Source organism: Leguminivora glycinivorella, chromosome 9 (genome assembly GCF_023078275.1).
Source record: "Leguminivora glycinivorella isolate SPB_JAAS2020 chromosome 9, LegGlyc_1.1, whole genome shotgun sequence".
Lineage (NCBI taxonomy): Eukaryota > Metazoa > Arthropoda > Insecta > Lepidoptera > Tortricidae > Leguminivora > Leguminivora glycinivorella.
Genome location: NC_062979.1, coordinates 21,727,382 through 21,748,022, shown reverse-complemented (window position 1 = coordinate 21,748,022; position 20,641 = coordinate 21,727,382). Strand labels below are relative to the sequence as shown.

The window sequence follows — 20,641 nt, the reverse complement described above, 5'->3', positions numbered from 1 at the left end:
TGGACAATAATAAGTGACAATCGTTTTATAACATATCAATTTTTGACAATTTTGACACATCACTTTCACTTCCCACCAAAAATGGGTCGCAGGAATTTACCTGAACTATTAATCCGCTATTGTGGTGATGCAACAAAATTGCGTTGCACTTTTGCGTCATATTCACACGCCCACACGTGCTCAGGATTTTCGCACAATAGGGGCATTGAGTTGCGTACCTTTTGTACGGAGCCCGAGTGACCTAATGACTTGTTTTGAACGTATCAGGTAACAGCCAGATGCGGAGTGGGAAGATGCAAAGTAAGACAGACGTGACTTTGTGGAACTTTCTAGTGTCATTCGTGGGAATTGAGAATCACAATTGTTGGTGCTTTTATTTTACCTGGAATATCAGCTGATGGGAATTCCCTTTCTTTCTGTCTTGCGTTATCCCGATAGTACCAATGACCTGGGGCCCGTTTTGGAAAACAATCTCTGGGTTTGATATAACCGCTAGATGTAAATAGAAATGTCTTTTAAATCTGTGTTAAGACTTTGAATGGTACCTATATTAAGATAGATTAATGAGAAAATTTCTACATATTGGTATTTATTTTACCTGTAATCCCATACCACCTAAATAAGTACCTAAAGTAAAAAGCTCAAACGATTTGAACTAAATTTATTAAACGAGAAAGCAACGAATCAGACTAATTGCTCCTCCACATATCCTTAGCCCTTTCAAAGTGAATTAGTCAAATTTGAAGCATGCGTATCAAAGTGATTAAAGGAGTACTCATCCCTAATGCCTATTAATTCGGCGCGTGCAGGACAATCGAAACTACGGCCGTTTCGACACGTTCTGCGGGTAATCAGGGTCCAATTAGGTCGAATGTGGATTTTAAATTGTGTGGAAACGGCGGTTTTGGACGGTAATTTTAGTAGTGGTTTGATTTGAATTCGGGTTGACAATGCAGTCAATGGTGGGACGGTACAATTCTATATGTCATTTTAAGAGCAGGGCTCTTGTCGGTACAGCTTAATGAAGTTACAGTTATTTAGTTTATTTTATATGTTGTGTTAACGATCATAGGTTCCTACTTAGTTTTATTTGTTTAAAGCTATATATTGTTTGGTTGAATATAACGCTTAATTCGCTGTTATCAAAGTAGACTATTGTCTGAAGATAGAATTGGTTAAGTTTCATCTTTTAAAATATTTTTGGAAGCATTAATGTGGTTGAACTGTTCAGAATACATATATTGTAAAATATCTACTTAATGTTACTTACATAAGTTGTGTTTATTTGTTCTTATAACTAGTATTGTTTCATAAAATATGTGCATTCCCGAACTAGCTAACTAACAAACTAGAACTATGTAGTAGGCCATTTTGTTTTACAATCTGGCAACCACTTACATCAAATGTCAATTTAAGATTAGATTTTTTTTGTACAAAATTAAATGGAAAATAATTGATCGACTCAAAATACCTTTATATTAGTTTCTCTAAAACAAGTTGACTATGTTATCACGCAGATTTTTAATATTGGCCTACATGATACATGTTGTACGACTGTACTAACAACAACAAAGCTATGATGATTTTTTTTTTTTTTATACTACGTCGGTGGCAAACAAGTATACGGCCCGCCTGATGTAAAGCGGTCACCGTAACCTATGGACGCCTGCAACTCAAACAGTGTCACATGCGCGTTGCCACCCCATTAGAAACTTGTACATTCCCTTTTGCTGTGTTAAGTACACAGCAAAAGATATGACATAAGTACTGTCCGCAACCAACCTGTGAAGTGTGAATACAGACAAAGTGCCAAAAATATGTATAGAGAACTTTATGGCCTGTAAGCCTGGCCATTAAGGTGTGTGTATATATATTTTTGGCACTTTGGCTGTATTCACTGGTTGACACAAGCATGGCTATAACAAGATCCGCTAAACTTAGCCATCGTACGGAAATAATTAGACTCGTAAATTTTCAATTAGCCCTAAAGTTCCAGTTATACGTATAACGGGTTCAGGTTCGTCGTAAACGATTCTCGTGGCCGTGTCAAGTTATAGCTAAAGGTTGAAACCGCAAACGCAACAATGGGCAGATAGAAATGGAATTACGGTGTCTATCTTAATGTGTACCAATCTACTGATACTACTAGGAGATGAGATTTGTGATAATTTTAGTAACATATTCATTTACTTATTACATACATAATTTTATTTAATTTAGACACATTAAATGGCAATAATTGCACAGAAGAAATAGGTACATAATATATCTATAAATATTATCTACATAATAATTATATCTATATCTATAGACGATCAACCAAATCTTGTCACAAAAAATGTATTTGGCCCCATAAAACCCAAGACCAGTCTTTAAGTAGAAGCTCTAACTAAAAAACCGGCCAAGAGCGTGTCGGGCCACGCTCAGTGTAGGGTTCCGTAGTTTTCCGTATTTTGCTCAAAAACTACTGAACCTATCAAGTTCAAAACAATTTTCCTAGAAAGTTTTTATAAAGATCTACTATTGTGATTTTTTTCATATTTTTTGAACATAGGGTTCAAAAGTTAGAGGGGGGACGCACTTTTTTTCCTTTAGAAGCGATTATTTCCGAAAATATTAATATTATTAAAAAACGATCTTAGTAAACCCTTCTTCATTTTTAAATACCTATCCAACAATATGTCACACGTTGGGGTTGGAATGAAAAAAAATATCCGCCCCCACTTTACATGTAGGGGGGGTACCCTAATAAAACATTTTTTTCCATTTTTTATTTTTGCACTTTGTTGGCGTGATTGATATACATATCGGTACCAAATTTCAGCTTTCTAGTGCTTACGGTTACTGAGATTATCCGCGGACGGACGGACGGACAGACAGACATGGCGAAACTATAAGGGTTCCTAGTTGACTACGGAACCCTAAAAATTCCCGCAAATTGTTTGTCCTTCTTTTACGCCAAAACGGAGCGACGAATTAACGTAATTTTTTAAGTGGCGATAGTTTAAAGGTATGGAAAGTGACATAGGCTACCTTTTGTGTCTAACTCCCCACTTCCCTAAAATGGGGGGTGGAAGTTTGTATGGAGAATTCCGCAATTTTCGATTTTAACGCGAGTGAAGCCGCGGAAAGAAGCTAGTTTATTATAAATAAGACGTCTCGTTATAACGTTATGATGGCGGTAGACTAATTTGATCATACAAATTTGACTTCAATTATAGTGAAGTGAACCAGAGGGTACGAGTACCTTCCACCCTTTCCCTTGCACAGGCCTCCCGTTCACATCAAGATAAGATCCATTCTGGTTAGGGTTCTGTATTTGTAGAAAAAAGCGATTTAGTTTTTAATGACCTAGGGCGGGCCGAGTACAGCCCAGTAGAAACGTTACGAAGGTAGGGTTGCCCAGTATAAATATCAGGTAAGTCCATAATTATAGAATCAAATTATGATAACAATAAAAAAAAATTAGTAAGATATAGACATATAATGTATGACATATTGAAACGGGTTTTTCAAGACACAATTGATATATTTCTGCGTCAGTTGACTAAAAAATGCTAGTGTCTAAGCTGTTTGTTCTAAAACTTAAACGTCGCGAGTTTCTATTCTACTTAAAGCACGTAATTGACTCTTTAATTTTTTATTTGTAAATAATTAGTAACTGTTGTACCTACTACACTTACAGGTTGAATATTTTGGGTAATGAAATAGTCAATCAATAACATGGTATCTAAATAGTCAATCAATATCATGGTATAAATTAGTATTATACATTACATAATCTTACTACTTGTAGTAAAATAAATAAACAGTGATGATCTTACCTGTTACTTTGCAACAATCTCTCTACAAAGTTTTTCATACCAGAAATATTTTATTCCGAACCCTCCTCCAATGTGCAGCGATTCCCCCTTAACCATATTTTTTGCTCCCTTCACTATTTTGATTTTAGGGGCCCGTTCCATTTCAATTCAATTGGTAGCAAACGAATTCATCTTTTCCGAATGCAGGAAACTGCAGATGAACTTTGCAGATAAGATTAATCTACAATTTGTGATTATAGAATAGGAATATAATACTTTTGGGAGATTTGGGGTTATATTGTGGACTAGTTGTTTTGATTATTATTTTATTCAAATAGGTACTTATAGTTGGGGTTTTAATGTTATTCATTGAAATGTCATTGCCAGTTTTCGTTCTTTGTGTTTAAGAGCTGATAATAATTTTCTTTAAACGTTTGATCGTTTTTTAATAAGTATTTTTTTAATAAACATAAAACTTCCTGTTAAGGATCTATGTATTGAACTATAAATATTTATATGTGTAATAGCTCTTTTGATCTTCTTGCAGTATAAATGTTTATATTTTTTAAATTTCTTTATATTAAATAAAGTCTGCTCATTAAAAACTACTTCATAATTTTATCGTCGCCACTTAATATTAGAACAAACAAAGTAAATAATTTCCGTAATAAAATTTCCTTTTCTAAAAAGTCGGTATATTACATTTCATTGTTAATATCAAATATAATGTAAAACATGTCATGTTAAGCTTTTAAACTAAATAAAGTGTATAATTAGATAGTCTTAACATACATAAAATCGTGTAGGGACAGGATACAGTTTCATATAATTGACATGCACATAACTTACTGCTATCATTCGCAAATCTTCTAAATAAGTCTAAAATGACATCATGTTTCTTACTTATTACTAAGAAATTCAACGTACACTGAACTACACTAGAACCTTGTCATTCTAAACTGAAAGCTTGATGTAGGTAACTAGTTTATATTTAGATGTTATGTTTAGTACGACAAGGTACTAAACGTTGGAGTTGAGTTCGTGACGCGCGTGAGTGTATCTGGTGGCGCCATCTCACGAGCGCTTGTCAAAATCAGAAGCGTTCACATAACAATGTACGGGTAACATAATCCACAAATTGGCTTGGCTGACAAATTAAAACATGCGCTACTTGTGTCGCTTAGCTTCAAACTCGGTAAATCCATTCTGATTTAAGGTTGAAATTACGTGTAAAAATATATATAATCTGAAAAATAATCAACCTTATAACAGAATGGATTTGCCCAAGTTTGAAGTTAAGCGACACACTTGGTACATGTTGACGCAATAACTTTGAAAGCAGCAAAAACGCCTATGTCTTGTACTGCTTTACATTAACTAATCAATATACATAAATCATAATATTATCAAAAAAAAAATCTTCAGAAATTCGCTACCTGATGGAAATTATTAAACAGTTCACTAATAGAACAATATCAAAAATCGATTTAAAATTTCATATCAAAATGGTATTCTTAGCAGGGAACTACAATTAGACCCACTAGCACCAACCACTGAACCAGTTAGTGGGCTGTCAACTGTCAAATTCCATATAAAATGGTGGGTTAACCCTCGGGTTCTCTCCACTTTCGTTGGAGCAGTGGCCCGTAGAGTAATAATGCTTAAAACCATTATATAACAAGAATCAATATAATAACTCATCTCACTAGGTACATATATTACAGAATGTCAATATACTGCCGTATTGAATTGGCATATGAAGTATTCAATCTCTCCTCTGTACTACTCTCCTTGTAACTTTAAGTACTTCCCAATTTTTTTTTTTTAGTATGAATAGGTAGACGTTTGACCACGATCTCAATTAGAGTGATTTGATAGAAGATCATCAAACGACATGAGCATTGTTCCTATCAATTTAAATCTTACTATCACACAACAAGACTTATTTTAAACTAGACTCTAAAAATAACCCACTTTTCTTCATAAAGTGGTCTTCTGTTAGCAATACGAGTATTAGTTCCGATGCTCCAAGCGACATACTCTGCTTCTACAGTAGAAAAAGCATCACTCGATATATTTCTTTCGTTACTTAGAACTTTTTTGATTCTGAGATAGAAAATGATTTTAGTAGAAAAAGGGTATATGTGTAAAGAAGAATTTAACGTTTTGAAACCTTCTTATTTAGAAAGGAAACATTAAGTTAAAAGACAAATGGGTGCCCTCACGAATTACGATGTTAGTCATCTTTTTTGGGTTGTTAGTACGGTATTGTTTGGGATAATAATTATCACATGTCCAAGAAAGCTATAAAGCATTAATTTTAGTAGTGGATTGTGGCAATAGAGGCTTTGATTGGTGCGTGGGTGCTTGTTGGTTACTGTGTGTGGTTCGTTTGTAGTACTGATTACTTTTATACGCCTTACACGGTCATGACTTTATCAATGGTTAACAATTAACTCATGATCTTCCTCTCTTTTTTGGCTTTTTGTTCTCCTGGGAGACGTTTCACAAATAACTATCTCAAAGTTGGTATAATAAACACCCAGTATTGAGTACTAGTAAATCGACTTTATGTAGATATACTCACTACTCACTATAAGTACCTACTCGTACAGTCAACTAATTGGAACCCTAGGCCTCTGTAGAACTATGTCATAGTGACGTTATAAATCACATTGTAAGAAATCTCTTACTGCTTTTCGTTTTGACATGGTTGTAGAGTGGCCTGGCTCCCAATTGGTTGACTGTACTTTTCCGTAGGGTTTATTAACTGCAATACAAAATGTTTCAGTATACTAGTTAGGTATGACCATACCTAACTAGTATACTAGGCAGTAGACCTACTAGGTTTCGCGAAACAAAAGTCGTCAAAACTTTAATAAACGTATATTACTAATCTGGATTTTTAAAACGAGATAAAATTTTATAAGAGTTTGTCTACTAAATGAAGGAGTTAATCCGTCCCGAATAATTAAGTTTAATGATAATAATTAAATAATGCTACGGTTTAGGAGAATTAGATAAAAATGAAGCTAAAAACTAAAAACTGCTATGCAGAACCCATTTAAGTCCCTAGTAAGTAAAATATTTCACCTGAAGGACTTTTAAACGACATAGTAATTTAAATAAAATCTTTTAATTATAGAACTTGAAAATCTCTTTAGGTTAAGGCTCTTGAATTAAGTTGAGCTCGTGACAATATTCAAGTAATACCTACTTAAGTGTATCTTGTCAAGAAAAGTGCCACTACAGTCATCAGTAGAAATAAATCAAAGAAAGTGCTATGCCCGAACAGGCCTATGAAGATTGCTCTTAGGAAATGCAATTCAAAATAAATATAAAAAAGGTCTTACAGTCTTCTGAAACATGAGGACTTAAGTCCTTTTGGTGTTGAGAGTAAAGTGGCGTCCCCTCTAATAATCTCATAAAGTAAAATGCCGAAACGTCGCATCAGCATTGCAATTTTGTATTGTAGGGTCCCGTAGGCGGGTGGCGATAAAACATGATGCACCTGTTGTTGTATAGGGGCTACGTCTTGCGATTTTTACCACTGCGCTATTTTTGTTACCTATTAAATTCCAATTCTAAAACAAGAGTAACAATATAATAAAGCCTGACAAGATTTTATTTGACCCTGAAAGAGTGTCGCTACAAACCACTTTCATATGGCAATAATGTTCGGACGTCATGTATAATGGGGACAGCGTGTACTGGTTTCGCGTAAATATTTGTAGAAAATGAAAACAGGGTTTTAGAGAATCAAAGTTTAATAAGCATGGTTTAAATACTCGCTACTTGTTTCCGTACAGCCTAAAATCCATGAATCTTGTGCCTTTATCCAAGTCGTCGATGTTTATTTTGTTTTTGCGTGGGACCTTGTTTTATACTGGTGTCAATGATATAACGGCTTCCTTATTTCTATAAATCTTTTTCACGGCTGAGCTACAGACACCTTAAATAAGAACAAAAAATATATTAAGCTATTTAAGCTAAATCGAAATTAAATAATCAGTACAGGAGAACTGCACTATACATTGTCAGTACCGGACATGTCAACAACCGATTTCGGAACATTGTTATGGAAATACTGTGAAATCCTTCATCCTTTTTTGTTGTTAGTAATTTATCTCGTTAAGTATAATTATTTTCACTTTTTTAAATATTATTTTGGGCATATTTGCGATGAAACCGTTAGAAAATCTAAAATATTTACTTCTCGTTTACATCACTGACATTCAATGACTTTCGACGACGGGTGTCAAATATTAATCCTTGCCAGTAAAAGAAATTAATTCAGCTGAAAATCCGCAACGTGGCGAGGGTCAAATAAAAACTTGTCAGGCTATACATAGGTATTAATAAAATCAATTAATCAAAGAACACTCAATAATATACTTATTATTATTTATTATTTTATTACAAGGAGATAAAACAGAAACATACAAGTGAAGAATGTAACATAAAGAAATATACGTATTATCTAGTACAAAATAGATTAAGATGTTTCCTTAAACATATCCCACTGAGAACATACGTGGTATTGGTATTTAAACCTAGCAACATGCAAACAGTAAGGTATAACTAGGTATTTCTAACTACTGCAAAACCTAAAGCTAACATGCTAAATGGTGAACTTTTATTTTTATTATTTTGTGTATAATTTTACAACAGCAGCTTTGAATGAGGCACGGGAGCATGAGAAGAAATCTAAATCAGAAAGTAGTTTGTTGTGGTGGTCGCAAATTCTGTATATAGGAGCTCGTTTGCCTGCATTTGATCTTATAACCGGCAAACCAAATAGGTGTTTAGACCTGGTCAACTTCTGCGGGGTGCGGAATTGTAGGGCCGCGAGAAGCTGCGGGCAGTCTACATCGGCTACGCAGATGTTGCGAAGCATCACTGCATCGGCAACTGCTCGTCGATTCTCCAGAGACAGCATGTTGTACTTGCTTAAAAGTTGAGCATATGAACAACGCTGACTCTTCATTTTAAAATTTAGGAAACGAAGGAATTTTTTTGTACAATTTCTATTTTATCAATGTAAATTTGATAGTATGGGTTCCACGCTACTGATGAGTACTCAAGGTATGATCTAACTAGTGATTGATAAAGTAAAATAAAAGTGTCTTTTTTTTTGAATGGCTTAGATGTGCGTATTATGAAACCGAGCATTTGGTACGCTTTTTTTACAATACTGTCTACATGTACATCAAGAGTTAATTTAGAATCCAAATGCACACCCAAATCGCGTATACTTTCTGTAGTTTCCAGACGGTGATGATTTATGTAATATGACTTCTGGATTATGTTTTTCTTTTTTGTGAATGTAATATGTTTGCATTTATTAAACGCTAGGGATAATTTATTTTTTACGCAGTAATCATAGAGCCTATTTAAGTCATCTTGTAATAAAGTGGTGTCTTCAAGACATTGCACTCTTTTATATATTTTGAGATCGTCAGCGTATAATAAGATAAGACTATTTTTAAAGCATGATGCAATATCATTGATAAATATAACGAATAAAAGAGGCCCTAAAATTGAGCCCTGGGGCACGCCAGATGTTACGGCAGTAGGAGACGATGTGAACCCATTCACTACAACAAATTGGGTGCGGTTTTGTAAGTATGACGCAAACCACCTGAGAAGATTACCTTTTATACCGTTGTAGGATAACTTTTTCAAAAGTATCAGATGATCCACTTTATCAAATGCTTTCTGAAAGTCTGTATATACTGTATCAACTTGCTGTGTCTCGTCTAAAGATCGAAAGAGGTAATCGGTAAAGAGAATAAGATTAGTGGATGTGGATTTTCCTGAAACAAAACCGTGCTGCTCAACCAGTATCGAATTTTTAACACACTCGTAAACCCGGGAGTGAACTAACTTTTCAAAAATTTTTGGTATACATGATAAGATTGATATGGGGCGATAATTTTGAATATTGTCTTTCGGGCCAGATTTATGAATAGGGGTCACGTTAGCTACTTTCCATCTCTCGGGGAATATTCCCTGTCTCAAACATTTGTTAAATATGAGTTGTAGCGGCAGTGCTAATGCAGAACTAGTCCTTTTTACGAAGATTGGGCTGAGTAGGTCGGGGCCCGGACCTTTATTAATGTCAATTTTATTGAGAGCTAGGCGTACCTCGTCGATTGAAAATGAGATGTTAGACAACACATCAACAGAGTTACCATCTTGAGACTCAAGGATGTCTACATTATAGCTATTTGGTGAATTTGCCTCAAACACAGATCGAAAGCAGGTTGCGAACATGTTGCATATCTGTTCTGGACTATTAGAAGTGGTGTTTTCTAGCTTCATTGTTTGTGGATAACCTGCATTTGTTTGTCTTAGGTTAGCAGAATATTTCCAGAACTGTTTAATGTTTTTATTAAGTGAACTTTCCACGCTACGAGTATAGTTATTAAAGCAGTTTTGTATTTGATTTTTAGCTCTGGCGCGCAAGAGTGAGAACTCCTGATAATCTCTCTGCGATCCATATGTAATCCAGCGACGATGAACTTTACACTTGCGTCTAAGAGTGCCAATCAAACTCTTTGAGAACCAGTCAGGATAGCGCACACTTTTAGGTTTAGAAAGAGGAACGAAAGCTTCAACAATTTTATTTATTTGTGTATAAAATGCGGAGACGCAGGATTCAGGGTTCATATTAATGAATTCTGACACCCAGTCGACAGAGTCCAACTCAGAGATTATTTTATTGTAATCAGCTTTGTAAAAGTTGTGTTTAAGTCTAGGAGCTATACGCAACGTTTTTGATTGCGATAAGTCGAGTGTTATATTCAGTGAAGGATGATGTGGTACATTAGGAAGCAAGTGATCCGTGGATTTTGACAGCCGACATTCTTGTATATTACTAAACACTAAATCTAAGGTTCTGTTGTTTTCATTCATAATGTAATTGAACTGCTTGATATTGGTGAAAGCCATTGTATAAGAGAGCAATTTAATTGTTTCGCTGTCATTATTTGGGGGTGAGCTCGCAGGCATACTGTCAGTAAACGACCAAGCAATGCCAGGTAAGTTATAATCACCTATTAAGATTAACTTGCAGGGACACATGCTGGAAAAAATGTCTTGTACTTTTAATAAGTGTTTTTCATAGATTTCTTTTTTTGCAGAAGGTGGTAAATAACATGCACACATTATAAAAGTACCTGCAAATACAGGAATTTGAAGATATATTTCCTCGAGATCATTAGCCTCCAGGTCCTGACGCCTAGTAACATTAATGTGTTTTTTTACTGCAATTAAAACTCCACCACCACTCTTTTTGAGTGACGTTTGCAGGTTGCGGTCGCGCCGAAAGAGAATATAATCGCCGGTGACGATCTCTGCGTCCCGTATGGAGTCGTTGAGCCAGGTCTCAACCAAGATTATGATGTCATAATTAGAAGAAAGTAAATTTAATCGTAGTTCGCCAAGTTTTGATTTGAGACCACCACAGTTCTGATAGTAAATATTAATGTTATTGTTATTTATTTATTAAAGAGATATTGAACGAAATATTGAAATCATAACTTAAAGTATTACTCCCTGCTGCATACAATGAATAAAAGTTACACTTATATTTTTTTCTCAATGACATATTATTATTCTGCCATGTGGGGCAATATAGTCATATTTTTAAGAAATCGTTTTCACTGCGAATGTTAATAATACGAGAATCATCAGTTTTTCGCACCATTATATTAGCGTTTTTAACCCACACATATTTATATCCCTTTTCACGTGCCTGTTTGCGCGCTTCTCCAAATAGGATTTTTTTTTTTTAGAGTTAGGTGTTCATTTATATAAAATCGTTGAATCCTCGCAACGTCTGCGGCAGTAGTCTTGGGAAAGAGATCGGCCGTGGAGAGCTCACGGCGAGCGCGCGCCGCCGCGATGACGTCATCGCGTAGTCGCCTGCTGGTAAGCTGGATGACGATGTTTTTCGGACGGTCGCTGGGTACATTGTGGGCCGTGCGGTGAACAGCTTTGATTTTATCGTCCGAGAGCTGTACTCCAATTAGCCTTCCAATATCGCCAGCAAGCTGAACGAGGTTTTCGCCTTTCTTTTCAGGGATATTTTGTATTTCGATATTACAGATACGTGCAGACTGATCCAAGTCATCGAGTCTTGTCTGCAGGCCATCCAGGTCTTTACGAAGGCGGTCATTCTCGAGTCTCAGCTCATTGCCGTCTTGCACGTCCATAGATTCAAGTTTTTGGTCTAGTCGCTGTACATTTTCTTCGCACTTACTAAGTCTGCTCTCGAATTTTTCCAACTCGCCTTTTAGAGTGTTGGTCGCATCTTTGATTGCTTTGTTGATGTCTTCGCTCCACTGTTGACGCAGCGTTAAAAACTTCTTGTCCAAGTAAACAGTAAGTGCGTCAGTGTCAATATTTAGGATTGACATGTTCTCATCCAGCGTCTGTTTAGGGGAACTGACAGCGGACGCAGCAGAGGTCGAGGTTAGATTTTTTTTAATTTTACAAGCCGGACATTTCCATTTAATTTTATTCATGGGAAGAATTTTCTTGAAATCAGATTCTTGCATTTCGGCGCAGATATAGTGCATGTGTTGTTGACAACCAGAGCATTTGATAGCATCTTTCTCTGCCAGAGGCTTCGGGCACTTACTGCAATCCATGTCAGCTCAGGTTATTATTTCACGAAATACCTAAGTACGGTTCCCGTACCACGAATCTCGGCGATACGTAAGCGACAGCACCAATTACAGTCAGATGTCTTGGTACCGGGGCGATAAGACAGCCGCGCCGCACCACGAAACTCAGCGATACGTAAACGATAACACTTGCACAGTCAATACCTTGGTACGGAGGCGAGACACTGTGCGATCCGCGGGTAGATAAGTCGCGCACTTGTTTACGTTCTCTAACGAGTAGTTGAATAGAAGTGAAGTGAATTTTAGCACTAGAGTTTAACTGTTTGTGTTCAATTTTGAGTGCTAGGTATTTAGTGAATCAGGAAGATGGAAACACGCACTACACACTGGTATACTATACGAGTTGTAAAAACGATGAAAACCATTTTAAAAATTAAAGGTAAGAGGGAGCAGTTATAAACACAGTTGTCGTTCGCGAGTTGCAGGTAGGAATTTCCTGAGCAACTTATATAACAGAACAACAGCAACTTATAAACTTGAAGAACTTCCTGAGCAACTTATATAACAATAACATTTTGCGAACTTTTTAAAGATGACATACAATTTTGGTGTAACCGGAGTTACCAGGAAGATTGACAAATAAAATAGTCAAAAATATGTACCTTTACTCCCTATACTTAAACCATAAATACTTACTAAGTTACAGGTGTAAGCAAACATTTTTGCCACTATTTCCTTGTGGAAATCTAGCATTTAAATTTAAAATTTCTACGAACTTAATAATCGTCGATGCCATGCGATCCATCTTTGTCTATTCCGATTATTCCTCAGAACCCTCAATCTTTCATAACCGTTTCCTCGCATCGAAACTCCGTCACCGATCCATTTCCCGACTCCGAAATGAAATGACATGCCACGATTATGACAAATGCCGAAATGCAATTTGTCAAAAGCGTTTCCGTGTTGCTTTCCGCCTTTACGGTGGCATCTTGGCTGTATAGATAACTTTGCTAGAATTGTTAGATGCACTGTCAGTTTCAACCAACTCATTCTATAAAGCATCAAATCCTGAACCAAAGTTTTTACAATCTGAACCTTTTTGTTCATGGATCATAATTCAAAATTTATCAACGCTCAGAGATGTTCTGATATTTGGTGTTTAGGGTAGGTTCCCTAGTGTTGCACCCTAATCGAATCGCACGCATGGTGCGCTTGGGTCGGACCCCTACACCAGGGGTTCCATTGCCAAATATAAATACGCCTAAATCAAACGGCCCTTTAATTGGACCCTTTTCCCGGACATTTTTGGGATTACCTAATTCACCATTGTGGCGAAAGAACGTGCTTTTTGTAATTAATTAGGGTTGTATGTTTGCGTTTCATTTTGTAAAGTGATGCACTGTCATGGCTCACGTTGACCGTGTTTAAATGCAAATTTATGATAGCCCAGTTTGTTGGGCCAAGCTTATGATTTATTTACATAAATATTTCCGTTTGCTTTAAGGTCATGATGTTTAATATTTATTTTCTGTTCTACCTGTTTTGTTTCTATTACAATGTGCATTAATAAATCTGTATACAAAATAAGTCGTAGGTATAGTGTTTTGTCTCAGCTAGATCATTCATCAGAAATTTTCTAATCGGAAGTTTTTAGTATCGGAAGTAAATAATAGTACTTAAGTAAATAGGTACCACTAATCACCTAGTGTGGGATCATAGAATTAATTGTCTGTAAATCGTTATGTTAAATAAATATATCATTTCATTTCATTTTTATTAATCTATGATAGGAAACAGTCACTCTTATCACTAAAAAACGCATTAAAAATGGTAAAAACATGGTGAGTCTCACAAATTTAAATCCATTGTACTTATTTCTCGCCACTCCAGGCTTGTGAAATAAACCAAGTAAATCTCACAACAATTTGTCTCTTAGCGTAGAAACTAATCCTCATCAAATTGCACTAATTTCCTTTTCCAAAATCATTATTTCATCATAAATCCTTCGCGTCAAACTAATAGGACACTTTCTCATATCTAATTAGACCTAAGACCAACAAAGCCATTCAAAATTATACTTTAACTTCTTTTACTAAAGTTTCTATTGAACCATTAGAAGTGGGATATAAAGTAGTGTACACACGTGCCGAGGATTGACAGCCGGCGTCGTGCTTTCGATATGCGCTTGTGGAACGAATTGGGCTCTGTACTTTAGTACGCTTAAGTCAAACAAGCTTTGGTGAAGCTTGTGCAATAGAATGACTCACATGGTCCACTTAAACACTATTCATGCAATGACAATAAACTTTATAATGTTTTTTTCTGCAATTTATAAAATGCAATTGGATGTGTTTTTTTTTAGACATGGAGTTTTTAAAAGTTACTCAAACTTTTAAATATAAATTAACGTTATTGATACTCGAGTTAGTTGAATTCCATACGTAAGTAAAATCAGGCAACGTATTTATATTTTTTAATTACATTAGTTATTTGACGTGCCGATATTTTTTAAATGAGCTGGATTCTTATTTTGCTACTACTAGCTCCATCTATCGACATAATATAAAATAGTTTGTCAATTTTATAATTTAAAAGATTATAGAGAATATTATGGTAATAATTAAATTATCATTTGAATTGCAGTGAAAATCAACATAGTTACCTTAAAGTAAAAAAATAAGATAACATAATATTTAGTACTTTTTTAAAATCCTATCAGAAAAATAACTTACTCAATCGCAACCATATATCATCTTATTAGTAAATATATTACAAACCGTCGTCTTATAAGAAACTAATTCACCAAGTGTCTAAAAGCGCCCATAAAAATCATCTTATATCCATTCAAATTCAACTACTAAAATTAATATTTCTACCACGTTAAGACAAAACGGCGAATTGTCTCAGAAAATGTAAAGCGACTTAATACATTTTGGATAAAGGTAGATTTCGAAAGTACAATATTCAGTTTTCCACCGTTCTTCTCAATGTATAATAAATTGCGATCACTGTCTGCTTACGGAGGTTGGTGAAGTATTTTTTAATAATTTAAATTCCTTTTACTGGAACACGGTTTTCTATATTTGATCCACCTGCTTGCAGCGATCTATTACAGCTTTATAATGTAGATGATGTTGAGGTATAGATTCGTTCGTTCTTTATAAACATCCCACATAGCCCGTATTTCGGCACTATGATCGGTGGGTAAAAAGTACTTTTTTCTATTATCCCTTACAATTTTTTACATTTTGCTTATACTTATCGCAAACGTAATCTTCAAGCAAGCAAACAACGATCGTCTTAGAGCACATTGATTGTAAGAGACCGCCGACCAATTATCCGTATCCCTCTAACCCATATCCGTATCCGTATCCCTATCGCTATCGCTGTCGCTATCGCTATCCCTATAGCTACCCCTATCGCTATCCCTATCGCTTTCCCTATCGCTATCCCTATCGCTATCCCTATCCCTATTCCTATCCCTATCCCTATCCCTTATCAAGATGTTTAATGATATAACACTTTAAGTTCTCGCGCTTTGTACACATATTTAAAGTCACATACAGGTCGAACGCGATTAATTAACATTATTTTTACCTTTTTTCCCAACGTTTCGATTTAAAGTCACATACAGGTCGAACGCGATTAATTAACATTATTTTTACCTTTTTTCCCAACGTTTCGGCCAGGTTGCACTGGCCGTGGTCGCGGAAGACTGACGTCCCAGCAAAATGTCACCGGAGATGTAAACAACACAAAACTACCCGATATTAATTTATATAAATGTTCGGGGTAGACAAATAAATATAATCTACCCGCTTTTAGTTAATGTTTATTTCCCACCATGTTTATTTTAAAGGTAAAAATAATGTTAATTAATCGCGTTCGACCTGTATGTGACTTTAAATATATGTTTAATGATTTTTTATCAAGTGCTAAAATATAAAGTTTCATGGTTTTATCTTTTAAAATTAAGAAATACCATACAAACCTCTTTTTCAACCCCTTCATCCCTTTTTTTCGAAATAAAAAGTAGCCTATGTTCTGTCTCAGGGTCTAAAGATTGTCTGTTCCAAATTTCATCAAAATCGGTTGCGTGGTTTAAGCGGGAAAGCGTAACAGACAGACAGACAGAGTTACTTTCGCATTTATAATATTAGTATGGATGGATGGATGGATATTAGTATGGATAGTAGTGTGATAAAATAAGTATTAAAATATTTTCTATGAAGATTATTTAATTTGTTCTAAGAATAAAATATTAGTGGGTAGTGAAATTAATAAAACAAAAAAAACAGCAATCATCGTTATTACAAAGCGGGTAAAATAAGTACTTTTCCTTGTTATTTCTATGTAGTAATTAAAATGTGTGTTTTCTAATTTGAAAATATTTGATCAGTTCTGATTAGAATATCTTATTAGGGCATAAGACTTGGATGTCGAAATGAATAGAATCTATTTCATACGCTAAAGTCTTCAAAATAATGCACGAATCAATTTAAATCGAAAACGGCTGAAATTCCAACATAAAGTTAAAGAAGTAAGTACCTATGTTTTTTGGATTACAAAATAAATCTTGTATCTCATCTGAGTTTTTGTATCCATTAACGTAAAAATACTTTTTGTTGCATCGAATCTTTACCCTGTCCAATATGAATTTAACATCATATTTTACTTTCAAATTATTTTCCATTGCGATAAACTCTTGTTTTCTTTTTGTAGTGTAAAGATGCTTGCGATTTTTGCGGACATTTATATAAGAAAGCAGACAATTGTAATTTTACACCCTAGTGCGTCAATCTAAATGCCAATTCTGTTGTTTTTATCTATTTTTAACCCCCGACGCAAAAACGACGGGGTGTTATAAGTTTGACGTGTCTGTCTGTCTGTCTGTTTGTCTGTCTGTCTGTATGTATGTCTGTCTGTGGCATCGTAGCTCCCGAACGGATGAATTTAGATTTAGTTTTTTTGTTTGAAAGCTGAGTTAGTCGGGAGCGTTCTTAGCCATGTTTCATAAACATCGGTCTACTCTACTATGTCCTGGTCGGGGGTTTTAGCAAAATTTTAATTTTGTGGTTAGGTTATATGGTGTAAATTTAGAAGCAAAATGAGCAAGTGAGTTGCCTGATGGCAAGCGATTACCATTGCTCATTGTTACACACCAGTAGCGTTTCTGTATCTTAAGATAAACATACGCTTTTTGCGAGTTTGAAAATTTCCACAACAGGTATTATATTTTATTTTTACGGGGCAGGCCCGGTAGCCGAATGGCATTTCTACGAAACGCCGCGAAAGAAAGTCTGGCTCTGTCGCGCCAATACGCAAGAGCGATAGAGATAGATACGAGCATTTCCTTTCGTGAGCGTTTGTGCATTCAGCTACGCACGCAAGAAGTTACTCTCAATATTTTGTCAAAAGGTATCTCACTTGCAAAAATTCTTGAAGCTGAGGTTATTAATGAAATTATTTAAGATCATATCAAAAATAAATAAATAAATATCATATGACTACTTACACTGATTGACTGAATCCTACAGTAAGCTCAAGAAGGCTTATATATACAAATACATATATAAGTATACAGAAAACATCCATGACTCGGTAATGCCCATCACACAAATAAACGCCCTTTCCGGGATTCGGACCCAGGACCGCGGCTTAGCAGGCAGGGTCACTACGCGCTAGGCCAGACCGGTCGTTAAACGTGACTGACGTGGTTTAACGTCATTACATCCGTTTATTTAAATATTTCGCTCTTTAGCGATAAGACCGCCTGTTGTCTGCCTCTATTTATAATCATTTGTTTTGTCTCCACTGTATCTTTTGCTGAGGTGTGCCAATAAAGAGTATTCTATCTATCTATCTATTTGAGATCGTATTAAAACAAGAAAAAATGAATTCTTATAACAGAATCGAGCTGTGGTTTCAGGGTTCGCAGGGGAGAACACTGGGACCCTAGGTGTTCAATTACAACCGTGCAGCTGCCGGTTTAAAATGAAACCTTAAATTGAGTGTGACGATTTTGTTTTACGACTAGTGTGAAGGACGAGTCATAAAGTTTAAAGCGAGGCGTATATTATTTCAGGCTATATAGTTTATAAGTATTAAAATAATATACCTTGTGCTTTTAGCTACACTTATTAGATGTACCTTTATTTATTTTAAAACTTATAAAAAATACATACATACAATCACGCCTGTATCCCATAAAGGGGTAGGCAGAACACATGAAACCACTAAAGCTTCAGTGCCACTCTTGGCAAATAAGGGGTTGAAAGAAAACGAAACTGTGACATTGCAGTGACAGGTTGCCAGCCTCTCGCCTACGCCACAATTTAACCCATATCCCATAGTCGCCTTCTACGACACCCACGGGAAGAAAGGGGGTGGTGAAATTCTTAACCCGTCACCACACAGGCGCTTATAAAAAATATAATATTATTTTTATATTATTAACTTAACAATATCCAAAAAATCTGTTTTCATTACATGTGGGGCTGATATGTAAGAAGTCCCCCAATGGGCCATTTTTTCAAAGTTATCCACCCCACTTTTTTTTAACATGGGTATTTTTTACGCGATTAATACTCAGAATCGCGAGGTCTTTCGATCCTGATAGGAGAAAAAAAATGTGCCAAGATTTCCATACATTTTTTCGAACCTTCCATTCCGTTACCGCCATACAAAATGTATGAAAAAATGGTAACGGAACGGGGAAAAAACCTTGGGAAACTTTTTTCTCCTATTAGAATTGAAAGAGCTCGCGATTCTGAGTGGAAACCATATAAAAATTTCCAAATCCGTAAAAAAAACGTGGGGTGGACTTTGAAAAAAAATGGCCCCAATATTTATTTGTTTATTTAGTACGTAAAGTGGTATTTTTTTTTACTGAAAAACGCCGTTCATTACACGTGCGAAAAATTCGTAACTCGTGTTTACTTCCCTTCAGTCGTGTCAATTTATGGCCACTTCTTTCTTTCCGCACTTATGTCGTAATTTAATATTTCAAGCTGATAGCTCAACTCAACATATAAGTGCGGTTCACGCTTGGCCAATTTTTTATGGCATCACTATCCGAAGGAAGAGCTTCAACTCTGCGGTCAGAAAGCAATTTAAACTGTTTATCGCAAATAACGACCATGTTTTTACACATGATCAAAAAATTACGTCTTTTCCAATGGATTGGCTTAGCTATAAGTTTTTCATAAGTAACTTGATAGCGTACACATCTAGGAAAATGACATTTCATTGTATGAAGAAAGTGCGATGCCATGAGATGCTGTTTGATACCAAAGATCATCCGATATATGATAGAGTAAATTAGAAAATAATACCTTTCAAATACAAATTAAGTTTAGGACGCCTTCAATATTTATGAAAATACTTTTTTTTATAAGTGAAGTAGGCTTTTTGTTGTTGGCCATAGACTAGCCAAAGGCAAAGACGTGGCCTACCGGTGGAGTGGACGATGAAATAAATATTTCTCAAGTCCACAGGTATGCCTAACGCGAAGGTATCTTTAACTAAAATTAGTTACCCTATTCTTAATTTCACTACAAATTACAAAATGCATCTGAATTTTAATAATAAAGTTTTTTGGATGCACCAATAAACCTGTCAATTTTTTTCAACAAAACGTGTGAGACACGAGTCACGCGACAAACCACCGGATCGACAAAAAACAATCGATAAACGACAAAAAATCGCATTCTCATTCTTGAACACTTGATCCATCGGGCAATACCACGAACTATCGATCTTTATCTTAAAACAAACTTGAATTTTGCAAAAAACTAAAGGGTATTAAAAATAACACTTCATTTCTGGAAAGAAAACAAAGGCGCCACAGGGGGCGGTTGTCATCTGATCCTTAGAGCTACTGTTTACTGGTCTCAAAACATTTCTAAAATGTTCAATTTCAATACAGATTACGTGTCACTTACGCTCTTTTTACACTATACTAAACTCTTCAATACTCAGTTTCAGTTTGAAAACGTCGTATGATTGTTTTATATACGAAAAGCAAAAGTCGTTTTTAAATTTACTGCAATTCTACTTGGTAAACGAGACATTTTAGAAGATCCAGTCTAAACGAGTCTTTGAGATCAGTTTAAAACGTTTTTTACATTTTTTTGTGGTTTTGATACTACTTTGCCGATCTTTCAGTTGGTTCATTAATTGATATATTTTTATTTCGTATAGAAC

The 20,641-nt window shown here is 35.4% G+C and overlaps 1 protein-coding gene across 1 annotated transcript; it reads right to left on the bottom strand.

Moving 5' to 3' along the window:
• Window positions 1-11,554: 11,554 nt before the first annotated feature.
• LOC125229346 lies at window positions 11,555-12,460 on the bottom strand. Its single transcript, XM_048134166.1, has one exon. It carries the CDS (start codon window positions 12,458-12,460, stop codon window positions 11,555-11,557), a length of 906 nt encoding a protein of 301 aa, XP_047990123.1.
• Between the last annotated feature and the right edge of the window lie 8,181 nt (window positions 12,461-20,641).